Below are 17,055 nucleotides of genomic sequence, written 5' to 3' on the forward strand. Positions count from 1 at the left end.
GTCTATTGTTTTCTTTCGACGTCCTTCTAAAGATTTTGCGAACCACCCCACCAACAATCCCTAGCAGTTTTCCAGCACGCAGCCAGTCCCATGACTAAATCTGCCGGAAGAAGGTTCTGTGTCAGTGCCTTTCAGAGCTTCGTGTAAGCACTCTCCTGCGCACACGGTGCCTTCATCCATCAAACACATCTAACTCGTCCTTAGTATATTCAATAATGCCTACTGCTATTCCCCTTCTGTTGTCCAGTGGAGCTGATGTGCATCTCCGTCCATGCACTGACCCAACTCCCATGCAGCACCTGCGCCCAACCAACACGAGGATTAGTTCACTTTCAATTTGAGAACTATGATTTCAGTGATTTTCTTCATGAGCTCCTCTGCCATTTCCCCTCCCCCAGTCAGCCATGCCCTTTCCCCCATCACCATTGATGCCCCTAGCAAGATCTTTGACCTCCCCACCATCATCCTCTAGCCCAAACCCTTCTCCTTCCAGGAAGTGCAGGTGAACATGCACGTTCTCTTCCTTCCAGAGCATCCCATCTCTGTTCATATTGACCTCTCCCTTCCTCCCCCCTTCTGTGCCCATGTCTATCTCCATGTCCCAACTAACAATCCTTGCCGTCCCTTCACCTGGCATCGTGGCTCACCCTCCCACCCTACTGGCTCCCTCTGCCCCATTGTTCCTTAACCATCCCCTCCTATTACTCCCACCCTGAGTTCGGACCCCAGGAGTCAGAAGTTGACTCCACCAACCCCTCCCTGTGAGCATGTTTGCCTAGACATCTGCCCCCATCGCACCCCTGCAACCCCTCCCCATTCAGTACCTTCTGCAGCCTTCAATCCCACAGCTTGAAGCTCCCACCCCCAAAACTAAAGGCCCTGGAAGAATGTTCAAGCCCTTGCCGAAGTCCCTGGAGGAACACTTGAGCCCATGCCGAAGTCCCCGGAAGATGGTCTGATGCCTCAGCGAAGTTGAAGCTGCAGCTTGGAGACCTCCTACCTTCCAAAAGCTGCTTAGCAGAGGAGCCATGTGGATGAGGCTCCACAAACCAAAGTTCACAAGTTCCTCTAGGGTCCAGCAGCTATAGGCCTCCATCATCTTCCTTTCATGTTGCAAGTTGAGCAAGGCTCTAAAGGTAAGTCCTGACTTGCGCACGCCACTCACTGCCACTCATTTTCCAATGGGTTTGAGGCCGACGTAATTTCCCGCTGGCGTGACGTGAGATTGGAAGGTGTGAGGAGATTCTGACTAGCAGCTGTTTTAATGAATGTTCATGAGATGTTAATGAATACTAATGGCGTTCGTGCCACTACTCAGTGGGATAACTGACCTGCCATTAACCTGCCATAAGCAGAATCACAAACTACTTTTATGCCGATAGGTTTCCAACTTTTTGCCTGCCAGTGGATTCTCTGCTCCCGCCCACCATGAAACTTGTGGTGAGAAGGATGGGAAAATTGCATCCATGATTTTAAGCAGCTCAAAATTAATAGATTATAGGTTGGAAAATATCCTCTTTAAGGATATCTCAAAAGCAGTTATACAGTGTTGCTTTTAATATTTGAATTCACTTCTTTTTTTCTGAGGCCTGCAATAACTATGGTAGACAGCATTTGCACATACCACTTTCTGATCTGGCATGAATGTTTTCACATCTCCATTGAAGAATGTGATAGTGACAGATTGGCCATCTGCACTGACCTCCTTTCTTGTGCCATTCCGAAAGGTGATGATTCGGCTTCCGTTTATCAAGAGCTGTTCCAACTGGGCAGAGAAAAGATAGATGGTCACCTCAACATTATAGGTGCATCTTACAACTTTGTTTATCTTTGACACAATTATTATGAACGTGTAAAAAATTCTAAGTGTTTTTTGTTGATGTGTTTTTATAATCAAAAATTGTATAAATCTTATTCAAACTAAAACTTGATATGAGGAACAATCATAAAAACAGCACAATTTGAATTTTTACAATTTTGCACAATAACCAGCTGGTATAGGCTAAATGATCCACAAACTTAGTTAGATTACTAATCAACAAATAATTTCTTTGCTGCTAAGAAAAATAACTGAGCAATCAGCTCTCATTTGTTATTCAAACATTATAAAACAAATGCCTCAATTTTAACTTAACCCTCTTGCGGAAACTGAACAGGTTCAGGTCAGACACCCGTTCTACACCTTGCCTAATTTTATGTTCTATTGAAGTCAATGGCAGGGGTATAAAATGGGTATCTGATTCAAACCCTATCCACTCCAACTGGATGGATTAGGCTACAATTGGGTCTAAAATCCAAATAACCAGGTTGTACACTTATGCCAACTGATGGCTTGATAATAAAGCAATTAGACTTTTATTCCACTAATTAGAATACATATTATAATGAATAACAAGAATATTAGTATGGGATAAGATAAAAGCTATTTGGCTTAACAGACTCAGGCAGGAATTTTCTGGCCCCGTTGGCATCGGGTGCAATGGTGGGCTTGAGTGGACAATATGGCAGGAGGAACAAAAATCGGTTTCAGAATGTCGTGAAACCAGTTTGCAATTGTCCACTCGCCTGTCAATGGCTAGCTGAGTTTCCCGCTGCTGCATGTCGGGAACGTCATTTTAATACTTCTGCATCGAATTAGAAGCTCTGCTCGCAGGAATCATTCCCCTACATTGGATCATCTGGGCAGTGTTTCACAACATCATTTAAAAGGCATGTACCTGGTGAGCTGAACTTCCAGGGTAACTTGAAGGTGAGTGCACATTAATGTTGCGCAGTGCTCGTGAGGGTCACCCATTCAACTTCAAGGAAGAGGCGCCATGCTTTCAGGCAAGGGCACAGGCAAGTCACTTTTTCTTAGCTGATTGACAGTGCGGTGCCATAGCAAAGCTGCACTGTGGTTGGGGCAAGTTGGGGTGGGTGAGCAAGACATCATGGTCTGGTAGAGGTACACAAACACATGTGGGGAGGAATGGGGGAAGGAAAGTGGCCACACATTAAGGAAGCTTTGGATAAAGGGAGCAATCTTCCGCAGCTGAAACAGTTCAGGCGCAGCTACATTTGATATTCTCTGAAGAAGGGTCATACAGACTGGAAACGTTAACTCTGTTTTTCTCTCCACAGATGCTGTCAGACCTGCTGGGTTTTTCCAGCATTTTCCGTTTTTCTTTCAGCTTTCCAGCATCTGCAGTATTTTGTTTTTATATTACATCAACATGCTTATAGTCAGGCCTGTAGCTTATCTGCCATCTCAAGCAATACAGAGGCATAAGAGTACCACCAAACGCTCCTGAACTTTGCAGCCCTCGGTCACAGACTGCTAACTAATGAGTGTTTTAGTGGAATCAGAACAATTGGACGACTGGTGGAGTGGGGCAGAGGTGGGTGGGTTTTGGGCAGCCATGCAGCACACCAAACTCTGGTTATCCAAGTGGTGGCCAGCACTCTCTGGCATGCATTAAGGGGTTTCAGACTTAACCAAGAGAGGTTCTTAGTACACCCATGCTAGCCCACGCATCTCTCCCTTTCATCCTGCAGGAGGAGTACATCAGGAGCATGGAGCCTGGTGACCTAGCTGTATGCCTCATGGCTTACAGGGAGCAGAGATGAAGGAGAAGAGAACGAGGGAGGTGCCTGGCTGAGCATAGGGAGGAGCAGCACCCTCAAGAAGAATAAAAGTGGCTGGGGTCTCTACACGTGCCACTGAAGAGCTACAGTGAGCCGTCGCAGATCAGCACCTAGCTAGACCCAAGGTCTACAGACGGCACTTGTCATTCATGCAGGTGACCAAGAACCACTATTATCGAAGACTATGCATGTCCAGGGAACTGCTCGGTCACATCTACCACCTGCTGCAGGATTTGGGACCACGAGGACACGGATGGCATCCACTGCCAGTGGCCATGAAAGTTACTGTGGTGCTCAATTCCTACACTTGTGGCTCCTTTCAGCGCTCCACAGGTGACCTCTGTAGGATCTCACAAGCCTCCACACACATTTGTATCCAGGAGGTCGTGGATGCCAAATTCATGAAGGTATACAACATTGTGCATTTCGCTCAGGATCAGAAAAGCCAGCAAGCAAAAGCGCTGGGATTTGTGCGGATCTTAAGATTCCCGCAGGGACAGGGTGCCATCAGCTACACTCACATAGCACTTTGATCTCTGTGGCAACAAGCAGTCAACTATATCAACCGCAAGGGCTTCCACATGCTGAATGTGCAGCTGCTGTGCGACCACCACAAATCCATCCTACTGGTCTGCGCACGATTCCAGAGGAGTGTCTATGACTCCTACGTTTTCAGTAGGTCTCATATCCATGGCGTCTTCCAGGGTTGGATCCTCAAGGACAATGGCCATCTGCAGAGGATGTGCCTGATGATGCCAGTACGGCGGTCTCAGAGTGCAGCAGAGAGAAGGTACAATGAGCTCATGCTGCAACTCGTACTTTGGTGGAGCAAACCATTAGGATGTTGAAAATGAGGTTCCGGTGCGTGAACCGGTCTGGATGAGCCCTGCCACAGAGGGTGTCGCGCATCGTTGTCACCTGCTGCACCCTTCACAACCTGGCACTGCAACAGGGGGGGAGGGGGGAGGAGTGGACTGAGGAGATGGAGGAGCTCCAATGAGCAGGACATCAGGAGGGATGAGGGTAATGAGCTCCTCGAAGGCGAGAGTGATGGTGATGAGGCCATCACATTATCTACATGAGGCAGGTGTGCTAGGGAGAACATAAAGACATAAGAAATAGGAACAGCAGTAGGCCATTTGGCCCCTTGAGCCTGCTCCACCATTCAATAACATCATGGCTGAATGTAACCTCAACCCCACATTCCTGTCTACCCCCAATAGATTCTTGATTAACAAGTGGGTGAAAGGCTAACTAGTTCTGCCTTAAAAACATTCAAAGACTCTGCTTCCACTGCCTTTTGAGGAAGAGAGTTCCAAAGACTCTCAACACTTAGAGAAAAAAATTCTCCTCATCTCTGTCTTAAATGAGCGACCACTTATTTTTAAACAGTGACCCCTAGTTCTAGATTCTCCCACAAGAGGAAACAAACTCTCCACATCCACCCTGTCAAGACCCCTCAGGATCTTAAAGGTTTCAATTAAGTCACCCCTTACTCTTCTAAATTCCAGCGGATACAAGCCTAACCCGTCCAGACTTTCCTCATAGGACAACACACCAATTCCTGGTATTAGTCAATTAAACTTTCTCTGAACTGCTTCTAACATGTTTACATCTTTCTTTAAATAAGGAGACCAGTACTGTACACAATAGTCCAGATGCGGTCTCATGAATGCCCGGGAGAGAGTTGCTTTGGCAGTCCTCAACATCGACTCTGGAAGTCTCATGGCATTAGGTCAAATATGGGCAAAGAAAGCTCCTCTGATTCCACATACTGCCCTCCCTCAGCTGATGGAATCAGTGCTCCTCCATGTTGAGCACCCCTTAGAGCAAGCACTGAGGGTGGCAAGGGTGCAGAATGTACTCTGGGTGGGGGACTTCAATGTTCACTACCAAGAGTGGTAGCACCACTACTGACTGAGCTGGCTGAGTTCTAAAAGACATAGCTGCTAGACTGGGTCTGCATCAGGTGGTGAGGGAACCAACAAGGGGGAAAAACATACTTGACCTCATCCTCACCAACCTCCCTGCCACAGATGCCTCTGGCCATGACAGTATTAGTAGGAGTGACCACCACACAGTCTTTGTGGAGACGAGATCCCGCCTTCACACTGAGGATGTGTGGCACTACCACCGTGCTATATGGGATGGATTTTGAACACATCTAGCAACTCAAGACTGGACAACTATGAGGCACTGTGGGCTATTATCACCAACAGAACTATATACAACCACGAACTATAACCTCATGGCCTGGCATATTCCCCACTATACCATCACCATCAACCTGGTGAAGCTATAACACAGAGCTGCTTGCTTGCCAAACAGCATAAGCAGCAAGTGATAGACAGAGCTAAGTGATCCCACAACCAACGGATCAGATCTAAGCTCTGCAGTCCTGCTGCATCCAGTCGCGAAAGGTGGTGGACAATTAAACAACTCAATGGAGGAGGAGGCTCCACAAATATCCCCCATCCCCAATGATGGGGAAGCCCAGTACATCAGTGCAAAAGATAAGGCTGAAGCATTTGCTACAATTTTCAGCCAGAAGTGCAGAGTGGATGATCCAACTCGGCCTCCTCCAGAGGACCCCAGCATCATAGATGCCAGTCTTAAGCCAATTTGATTCACTTCAAATGATATTAAGAGATGGCTGAAAGCACTGGATGCTGCAAAGTCTGTGCACCCTGACAATATTCTGGCAATAGTATGAAGACTTGTGCTCCAGGACTTGCAGCGCCCCTAGCCAAACTGTTCCATGACAGCTACAACACTGATATCTACCCCACTATGTGGAAAATTGACCAGGTATGTCCTGTACACAAAAAGGACAAATCCAACCTGGCTAATTACCGCCCCATCAGTTTACTCTCGATCACCAGTAAAGTAATGGAAGGGTTCATCAACAAGGCTATCAAGTGGCACTTGCTTAGCAATAACCTGCTCACTGACACCTAGTTTGGGCTCCGCCAGGGCCACTCAGCTCCTCTCCTCATTACAGCCTTGGTTCAAACATGGTCAAAAGAGCCGAACACCCGATTTAAGGTGAGAGTGACTGCCCTTGACATCAAGGCCACATTTGACTGTGTGTGGCATCAAGGAGCCCCAGCAAAGCTGAAGTCAATGGGAATCAGGGAGAAAATTCTCTACTGGTTGGAGTCATACCTAGCATAAAGGAAGATGGTTGTGGTTGTTGGAGGTCAGTCATCTCAGCTCCAGGACATCACTGCAGGAGTTCTTCAGGGTAGTGTGCTAGGCCCAACCATCTTCAGCTGCTTCATCAATGATCTTCCTTCCATCATAAGTTCAGAAGTGGGGATGTTCGCTGATGATTGCACAATGTTCAGCCTATTCCTTAGATACTGAAGCAGTCCATGTCCAAATGCAGCAAGAGCTGGACAATATCCAGGCCTGGGTTGACAAGTGGCAAGTACCATTTGCGCCATATGAGTGTCAGGCATTGACCATCTCCAACAAGAGAGAATCCAACCATCACCCCTTGGTGTTCAATGGAATTACCATCACTGAATCCTCCACTATCAATATCCTGGGGGTTACCATTGACCAGAAACTGAACTGGATTAGCCATATAAATATTGTGGCTACAAGAACAGGTCAGGGGCTAGGAATAGTGTGACAAGTAACTCACCTTCTGACTCCGCAAAGCCTGTCCACCATCTACAAGGCGCAAGTCAGGAGTGTGATGAAATACTCCCCACTTGCAGCTCCCACAGCTCAAGAAGCTTGACACCATCCAGGACAAAGCAGCACGCTCTATTGGCACCACATGCACAAACGTTCACTCCCTCCACCACCGACACACAGTAACAGCAATGTGTACCATCTATAACATGCACTGCAGAAATTCACCAAGGCTCCTTCAACAGCACCTTCTAAACCCACAACCATTACCATCTAGAAGGACAAGGGCAGCAGATACATGGGAACATCAGCACCTGGAAATCCCTCTCCATGCCAGTCACCATCCTGACTTGGGAATATAATCGCCATTCCTTCACTGTCGCTGGGTCAAAATCCTGGAACTCTCTTCCTAACAGCACTGTGGGTGTACCTACACCACATGGACTGCAGCGGTTCAAGAAGGCAGGTCACCACCACTGTTGCAAGGGCAATTAGGGATGGGCAATAAATGCTGGCCCAACCAGCAAAGCCCACATTCTGTGAATGAATTAAAAAAAAAATAGCCACCATTCCTTCAGACCCTTCATCCAAGTCATGCATAGAAATTGTAAAACGTTGAGGCCCCAACACTGATCCCCATGGCACACCACTCGTCACATCTTGCCAATCAGAAAAAGACCCATTTATGCCAAGTCTTTGCTTCCTGTTAGCTAGCCAATTTTCTATCCATGCCAATATGTTACCTCCTACACCATGAACTTTTAATTTTTGCAATAACCTTTGATGTGGCACTTTATCAAATGCTTTCTGGAAATCCACCATCCACCTTTATCCACAGCACATGTGACTCCTTCAGAGCGCTCCAATAAATCGGTTAAACATGGTTTCCCTTTTACAAAACCATGTTGACTCAGCCTGATTGCCTTGAATTTTTCTGAGTGCCCTTCTATAACATCTTTAATAATAGCTTTTAACATTTTCCCTATGACAGATGTTAGGCTAACTGGCCTATAGTTTCCTGCTTTCTGTCTCTCTCCCTTTTTGAATGAAGGAGTTATATTTGCTATTTTCCAGTCTAATGGAACCTTCCCTGAATCTAGGGAATTTTGGAAAATTAAAACCAATGCATCAACTATCTGACTAGCCACTTCTTTCAAGACCTTAAGGTGAAGTCCATCCGGACCTGGGGATTTGTCAGCCGCAGCCCCAATAATTTGCTCAGTACCACTTCCCTGGAGATTGTAATTTTCCAGAGTTCCTCCCTCCCTGCCAATTCCTGATTTACAGCTATTTCCAGGATATTACTTGTGTCCTCGATAGTGAAGTCCCTTGAACTGGCAGTGAGTGAGATCCCTGTCAATGTATGATGGGTTTGTGAGTGTGTCAGTTGAGCGTGATCATAAAAGTGACTTGCTTTGGCGGAACAGAGGAGGTCAACCATCCTCTTTTGGCACTGGGTGGCTGTCTTCCTTTGTAGGGCATTGGCACTGACCACTGCCTCCGATGCTGGATTGGTGACCTTGCTTGCTGGTTTTCGCTCAGAGCAGGGGTAGAGGAGTTCGCCATGGGCCTCCACTGCATCCAGTAGGCATTTGTGGAAGGCATCGCTAAATTTAGAAGCAGCATGTTTCCTCCCTTTGGCAATCATCTGTTCCCAGCAATTTCCTGTCCCTTGAAGAGTGCTAGCTCTGTGCAGGGACTACCTTTAAATATGGCACCTGGTTTACTGAAGGCCTGAGCTGACGGCGGGACGGGTGAATCAGAAGCCGCCCCGCCAATGACCCAGCGTGTTTACAGGTTAATGAAGTGGGACGCGCCGGGAATGGGGCGATACAGTGCGAAATGCCGTTAAGCATCCTTTTTTCCTGCCCCTCTGCGCTTAGTCAAATCTGGGTCAATTCCACTCTCACTCCTTCCGATAGAATGTACATGTGGGGGGAGACGGACGCATAGTGGTATTGTCACTGGACTAGTAATCCAGAGTCCCAGGATAATGCTCTGGGGACCAGGGTTCGAATCCCAGCATAGCAGATGGTGAAAATTAAATTCAATAAAAATCTGCAAGTAAAAATCTAATGTAAATTGTCGTTAAAAACCCATCTGGTTCATTAATGCCCTTTAAGGAAGAAAATCTGCTGTCATCACCTGATCTGGCCTACTTCAGAATATTGACTCTGGACCCCATGAAGTCTGATGGCATCAGGCCATACAAGAGCAAGGAAATCTCCTGCTGGTTATCACGTGCCGTGCACTCCCCTCACCCTCCCTCAGCTGATGAATAAGCGCTCCTCCATGTTGAAGCACTGAGGGTGGCAAGGGTACAGAATGTGCTCTGGGTGGGGGACTTCAATGTTCATCACTCAGAGTGGCTCAGTAGCACCACTACTGACTGAGCTGGCCAAGACTTAAAGAACATAGCTGCTAGACTGGGTCTGCAGCAGGTGGTGAGGGAACAAACAAGAGGGAAAAACATTCTAGACCTCACCCTCACCAACCTGCCTGCCGCTTGCATCTGTCCATGACTGTATCAGTAGGAGTGACCACCACATAGTCCTTGTGGAGACGAAGCCCCACCTTCACATTGAGGGTACCCTCCATTGTGTTGTGTGACACTCCCACCGTGCTAAATGGGATAGATTTTGAACAGATCTAGCAACTCAAGACTGGGCAACCATGGGGTGCTGTGGGCCATCAATAGCAGCAGAATTGTACTCAACCAAAATCTGTAACCTCATGACCTGGCATATCCCCTTCTCTACCATTACCACGAAGCCAGAGGATCAATCCTGGCTCAATGGAGAGTGCAGGAGGGCATGCCAGGAACAGCACCAGACATACAAAAAATAAGATGTCAACCTGTGAAGCTACAACACAGGACTACTTGCAAGCCAAACACCATAAGCAGCAAGCAAAAGAAGAGCTAAGCGCTTCCACAACCCACAGATCTGTTCTGAGCCCTGCAGTCAGCCACATTGAGTCGTCAACTCACTGGACAAGGAAGCTACACAAATATACTCATCCTCAATGATGGAGGAGCTCAGCATATCAGTGTAAAAGATAAGGCTGGAGCATTCGCAACAACCTTCGATCAGAAGTAGCGAGTGGATGATCCATCTTGATCTCCTCTAGCAATCCCCAGCATCACAGATGCCAGTTTTCAGCCAATTCGATTCACTCCATGCGATATCAAGAGATGGCTGAAGGCACTGGATACTGTAAAGGCTATGGGCCCTGACAGCATTCTGGCAATGTGCTCCAGAACTTGTCACACACCTCACCAAGTTGCTCCAGTACTGCTACAATAGTGGCATTTACCTGGCAATGTGGAAAATTGCCCAGGCATGTCCTGTACACAAAAGCAGGACAAGTCCAAATTGGCCAATTACTGCCCCATCATTCTACTCTCCGTCATCAGTAGAGTAATGGGAAGTGGTCGTCAACAATGCTATCAAGCAGCATATGCTTAGCAATAATCTGCCCACTGATGCTCAGTATTGGTTCCGCCAGGGCCACTCAGACCCTGACCTCATTACAGCCTTAGTCCAAAAATGGACAAAAGAGATTCAAGATGTGAAGTAAGAGTGACCACTCTTGACATCAAGGCAGCATTTATCAGAGTGTAGCATGAAGGAGCACCAGCAAAGCTGGAATCACTGGGAATCAGGGGGAAAACTCTCCACTGGTTGGATTCATACCTAGCACAATGGAAGATGGTTATGGTTGTTGGAGGGCTCTTCTAGGACATCACAACAGGAGTTCGTCAGGTTAGTGTCCTAGGCCAAAACCATCTTCAGCTGCTTCACCAATGACCTTCCTTCCATCATAAGGCCAGAAGTGGGGACATTCATTGATGATTACGCAATGTTCAGCATCATTCACTACTCCTCAGGTACCGAAGCAGTCCATGTCCAAATGCAACGAGACCTAGACAATATCCAGGCTTAGGCTGACAAGTGGTAAATACCATTTGCACCATACAAGTGCCAGGCAATGACCATCTCCAACAAGAGAGAATCTAACCATTGCCCCTTGTCATGAAGGGATGTCAATGTCTATAATGTTATTGGAAATTATTTTTTAAGCTGGAATTGTAATAGGGTCTGTGTCTGTGTGCGTGTCTATGTCTGTGTATGTGTGTGTCTTAATTGGAATAAAGCCAGAAAGTCTAGGTGCTTTGATGTATAGCAGTTTAGAGATGTTAATCAGATAAATGTAAGGAAGTTAAAAAGTAAAGTGCAATTTGCATTTGTTGAATAAACCATTCAAAAGAATGGGTAAAATTTTGACCCTAGCCAGGAGACGCTAAGTAATGTGTTTATATTACTAATAAAATTGGTGGAATGAAAGGATTATTGTTAAGAGAGGTAAAATTTTAAAAACCTAGTAATACAATGGAAAATTTACATTCAAAGGGGGAGTTAGGTATAAACAGAAAGGAGTTTGTATGTGGTTCAGAGGCATTTAAGATCTAATCAGCATGTAAGCCTACAACTGCGTCTGCAAAGGAACCAAACTGCAGGGTCCTCTTTTTCAATACATAAGTTCAAATGTGCTTTGCCTGGTGCCTGTTTAAAGTCTATGGGTTATTGTTGCCTTGGTGAAGATTTACCTGGGAGTGATTAATTTGGGGATTTGTTTAAATTTGTTTTGTATTATGGTAGTAATTTGTAGACATGTGTACGTGTTTAATTTGTTGTTAAATTAATAAATGTTTAATTTTATTCTATATAAAATCTTGTGACACTTGGTGGTTTTATTCCTGAATTCAGAGCTGCATCTCAAACATACCAATTGAAAATATAGGTTATGACAGTTGTTCAAGTTTCCCTCAGGGATTTAAACAACTCAGCTTTTAGCAACTGCTTTGTCACAACAATAGGCAGGATAATATTTGTAATTCCTTGATTGATTTGGAATTGGTGAATCTTAAGGTCACGAGTACGAGAAGCACTTTGAATTCAGGAGTTGGTGAGGTTTTTTATAAGTGATGAGTTGGCATGATGGCTTTGGCAATTGCTAAGACTTGTCTGGGAGTAGAAGATATAACTCTGATTGGGTTACAAAACATCTAAGAATACATTAACAGAGTTGGCAGTTAAGTTAAAATTAGGGTTACCTGTTTGGGTGAAGAAAGAAGATATAATTAAAGGTATAGCACAGCATCTACAGTTGGAAGTGCTATCTGACATTAGTGAGTCAGCTGGAGGTAGTGAGACTTCTGTTACAAATGAAGATGCTTGAACTTGGACAAGCAAAGGAACTGAAAAGCCTTGAATTAGAAGCAAAGGAAAGAGAAAGGGCATTTTAAAGGGAGTTAGAAATTGTGAAGATAGAGAAGGAGGAAAGAAAAAAAGAGGGAGAGAATTTCAACTGAAAATGTTGGCAGTTAAAAAAGAGGCACCAGGAGGCGAGGAAGGGCTTATCGCCAGAATAGAACCCAATGGGGAGATACTTAAATTTGTACAAGTTCTTCCAAAGCTTGAGGAAAAAGATATTGAAGTATTCTCTATTTCATTTGAGAAGCTAGCTAAACAAGTGAAAAGGCCACAGGAAAACTGGACGTTATTGTTACAATCTAAGTTGGTGGGTAGAGGGCATGAGGTTTATGCTTCACTGTCTGAAGAAGTATTGGTGAATTATGATGTGGTGAAAAAGGCTATTTTTCCTGAAGCATACAGGCAGAAATTTAGGAATATGAGAAAACAGCCTGGGCAAACTTATATTAAATTTGAGAGAGTAAAACAAAGTAATTTTGACCAGTGCATACGGGCATTAAATATAGAGACAACATATGCAGCTCTTGGGGAAGTAAATTTTTTGGAAGAATATAAAGATACAATTCCTTCGGTAGTAAGAACTCATGTGGAGGAACAGAGGGTTGATTCTGTAAGACAAAAGGCAGAGATACTGATGATTATGCGTTAATTCATAGAGCTAAACCTTTTTTTAAATCAGAAAAGGATAGCAAGTGGGAAGGTGAAAGGAAGGAAGGTAATCAGGGAAGAGGAGTAGCTGGAAATTTCCAGGAAGTTTTTTTCTCAGAATAAAAAGGAAGGTGCTGAGGGTAGGAGGGACATTTGAAAATTGAGGTGTTTTCATTGTAATAAAGTGGGGCACACAAAGTCAGTGTGTTGGAACTTGCAGGGAAAATCTGTTGGAATTATCGGGGTGCAGAAAAGTTCTGGAAATAAAAGTACTGTGGGTTCTGGGGTTCAGGCACAGCGGTTTGTGTACGGGTAGAACAGGAAGAATCAGTGATAGGTAAAGAAGAGGGAATATGTTCACAGTTTATCCAAAAGAACTCTGAGGAGAAAGTTGTAGAAATGTTTAAAGAATTTGTGCGTGAAGGGAAAGTCTTTCCATGTGTACAGGATGGAGTTGGTACCTCTCCTAACAATAATCCTTTTATACCACCAATCAATGGCCAACTTTGATTGCTTTCTGTTATTAGATACTGCCAAAACTGGTGTGGTAGTTATTACAGTTTTCAAACTATCAAATGACTGACGCTCCAGTGGCCATTGAAACTTCTTGTTCTTTTTTAATATTTCAGTCAGTGGAGCAACCACACTGCGAAAATTTGGTACACATTTCTGGTAAAACCCACTTATGCCCAGAAATCTCAAAAGTTCTCGTTTTGTTGTAGGCATTTGGAGATCCACAATAGCCTTGACTTCCACATCTCTTGGAGCCACTTTACCATGTTCAATGGAATGGCCTAGATACATAACTTGTGCTTTTGTAAATTCACATTTAGCCAAGTTCTTCACCAAAGTAATTGAGAAAATAATTCTTCCAGATGCTGTAAATGCTCCTCTCGCATCTGACTGAAAACTATCAGGTCATCAATATAAACAGCACACTTGCTTAGACCTTAAATTACTTTGTTTGTCAGTCTTTGAAATGTCACAGGTGCATTCTTCATACCAAATGGCATGACTTGAGATCTCCTTTGCTCTCTCCGATAACGGTACTTGCTAATACCCTTTTTGCAAGTCAATCGTTGTGATAAATTTTGATTGTCCCACTTTCTCAATGTAATTTCCCAACCGTGGTATAGGATAGGAATCTGCTTTTATCACAGCATTCTCCTTTCGATAATCCACATACAGTCTTTGTGTTCCATCTGTTTTGGTACCAGTACAATAGGCGAACTCCAGTTACTGCAACCTGACTCAATTATATCATTTTGAAGCATGAATTCAATTTCTTTTTGTACTTGTGATAACTTTGCCGAATTTAATCTATAAGGATGTTGCCATATTGAAGATGAAACTTGTACAGACACATCATTAATAGCTAAATCTGTCTTCTCCAACTTATCCCCCAAAATAAGTCTATGTGACTGCAATAGCTTTTCCAAATCATTTTGACACTTGCTTGGAAGGTAACTCAATATTACATTTAAATTTTCAAGTACCCCCTTATCATCCAATTTGATTAGAGGAAAATCAAATTCAGAGTCCTGCATTTCTATCTCTTTCTGATCATCCACCAGCATTAATACCTCTTTTTGTTCCTCTTCCCTGTCAAAGTATTTTTAAGCGTATTTACATGACACACCCTCTGCTTCTTTTTTCTATCTGAAATAATTTATTCTATCTATTAAATGATTTACTTCACTCAATTTCTTTTTAATCTTGTATAGTCCACTAAATCTTGCTTTAATGAATCACCTAGTACTGGTAACAGAGCTAGTACTTTCTCTCCAGAAACAAAACTGCGAGCTTTAGCTTTCTTATCTGCCTTCATTTTCATGACTTGCTGTGATATCTTTAAATGTTCCCTAGCCAACTCACATGCTCTGTTCAATCTTTCCCTGAAATTTGATATGTAAGCCAAGAGAATAGGTTCTGAATTTTGACCTACCAATTTCTCATGAATCAATTTTACTTCATGACTATAAACTAGCTCGAAAGGACCAAAATCAGTTGATGCATTAGGAACATCTCGAATAGCCAATAACAAGAATGGAATTCCTCCATCCCAATCCTGTGGATAATCCTGATAGTACGCTCACATCATAGTTTTGAAAGTTTGAAGCCATCTCTCCAAAGCTTCTTGTGACTCAGGATGATAAGCTATTGATTTAAACTGTTTTATCCCCAAACTGTTCATTAGAACCATAGAAAAGTTACAGCACAGAAGGAGGCCATTCCACCCATCTTGTCCATGCCAGCCTGAGGACACCCGGCTGCCCTTTCTAATCCCACCTTCCTGCACCCAGCCCATAGCCCTGTAGCTTACAGCACTTAAGGTGCAGATCCAGGTACCTTTTAAAAGAGTTTAGAGTTTCTGCCTCTACCACCAACTTGGGCAGCAAATTCCAGACACCCACTACCCTCTGCGTAAAAAAGTTCTTCCTTATGTCCCCCTCTACATCTTCTGCCACTTACTTTGAATCTATGTCCCCTGATTCCAGAATTCTTCACCAAGGGAAACAATTTTATCCTGTCCATTCTATCTACTCCCCTCATAATTTTGTACACCTCAATCAAGTCATCTCTCAGCCGTCTTTGTTCTAAGGAAAATAACCCCACCTATCCAATCTCTCCTCGTAGCTACACTTTTCTAACCCTGGCAACATTCTTGTAAACCTCCTCTGCACTCTCTCCAGAGCTATTACGTTCTTCCTGTAATGTGGTGACCAGAACTGCATACAATATTCCAGTTGTGACCTCACCAGTGTTTTATACAATTCCAACATTATATCCTTACTTTTATATTCTATACCTCTGCCAATGAAGGAGAGCATTCCATATGCTTTCTTTACAACCTTGTTTACTTGAACTGCTGCCTTCAGGGACCTGTGTACTTGTACGCAAGATCTCTCACTTCATCTACCCATCTTAGTATATTCCCATTTATTGTGTAATCCCTGTAACTGTTTAACCTCCCTAAAAGTATGACCTCACACTTCTCTTATGTTAAAATCCATCTGCCACTTTACTGCCCACTCCACCAACCCATCTATATTCTTCTGGAGATTATGGCTATGCTCTACACTATCCACTACTCAGCCAATCTTTGTGTCATCTGCAAATTTCCCAATCGTGTCCCCCATGTTCGCGTCCAAATCGTTAATATATAACACAAACAGCAAGGGTTCCAACACCGAGCCCTGTGGAAAACCACGAGACAACTTTCCATTCGCAAGGGCATCCATTGACCACTAACCTTTGTTTCTTGTTACAAAGCCAACCTTTTATCCAGTTTGCCACATTACCCTGAATCCCATAGGCTTTTACTTTCCTGACCAATCTGCCATGTGGGACTTTGTCAAATGCCTTGCTAAAATCCATGTACACAACATCCACTGCACTACCTTCATCAACACTCCTTGTCACTTCCTCAAAGGAGTCAATTAGATTTGTGAGGCAAGACCTTCCTTTAACAAATCTATACTGACCATCTAGTCCATGCCTTTCTACCTGACAGTTAATCTTATCTCTAAGGATTGATTCCACTAATTTGCTCACCACCGATGTAAGACTAACTGGCCTATAATTGTTTGGCATTTCCTTTGATTTATTTTTAAACAATCGAACTACGTTCACATTTCTCCAGTCTTCCGGTACCTCCCCTGTATCTAGTGAAGATTGGAAAATCATCCTCAGAGCATCTGCTTTCTCCTCCATGACTTCCTTCAGCAGTCACGGAAACAATCCATCTGGTCCTGGTGACCTATTAACTTTCAAGGATTTCAACCCTTCGAGTACTTCCTCTCTTTTTATGACTATCCCGTCCAATATCTCGCAGTGTTCCTCCTGGACTACTATATCTACATCC

At 44.2% G+C, this 17,055-nt stretch overlaps 1 protein-coding gene across 1 annotated transcript in view; it reads right to left on the reverse strand.

Moving 5' to 3' along the window:
• si:ch211-140l13.3 (centromere protein J) overlaps window positions 1-17,055 on the reverse strand; it is a 334,615-nt gene that overhangs the window by 23,299 nt on the left and 294,261 nt on the right. Inside the window, exon 17 of the mRNA XM_041206857.1 lies at window positions 1,625-1,765. Coding sequence (XP_041062791.1) covers window positions 1,625-1,765 — 141 coding nt within the window. The remainder of the gene's footprint in view (window positions 1-1,624; window positions 1,766-17,055) is intronic.

This window comes from Carcharodon carcharias, chromosome 2 (assembly GCF_017639515.1).
Source record: "Carcharodon carcharias isolate sCarCar2 chromosome 2, sCarCar2.pri, whole genome shotgun sequence".
Classification (NCBI taxonomy): Eukaryota; Metazoa; Chordata; class Chondrichthyes; order Lamniformes; family Lamnidae; genus Carcharodon; species Carcharodon carcharias.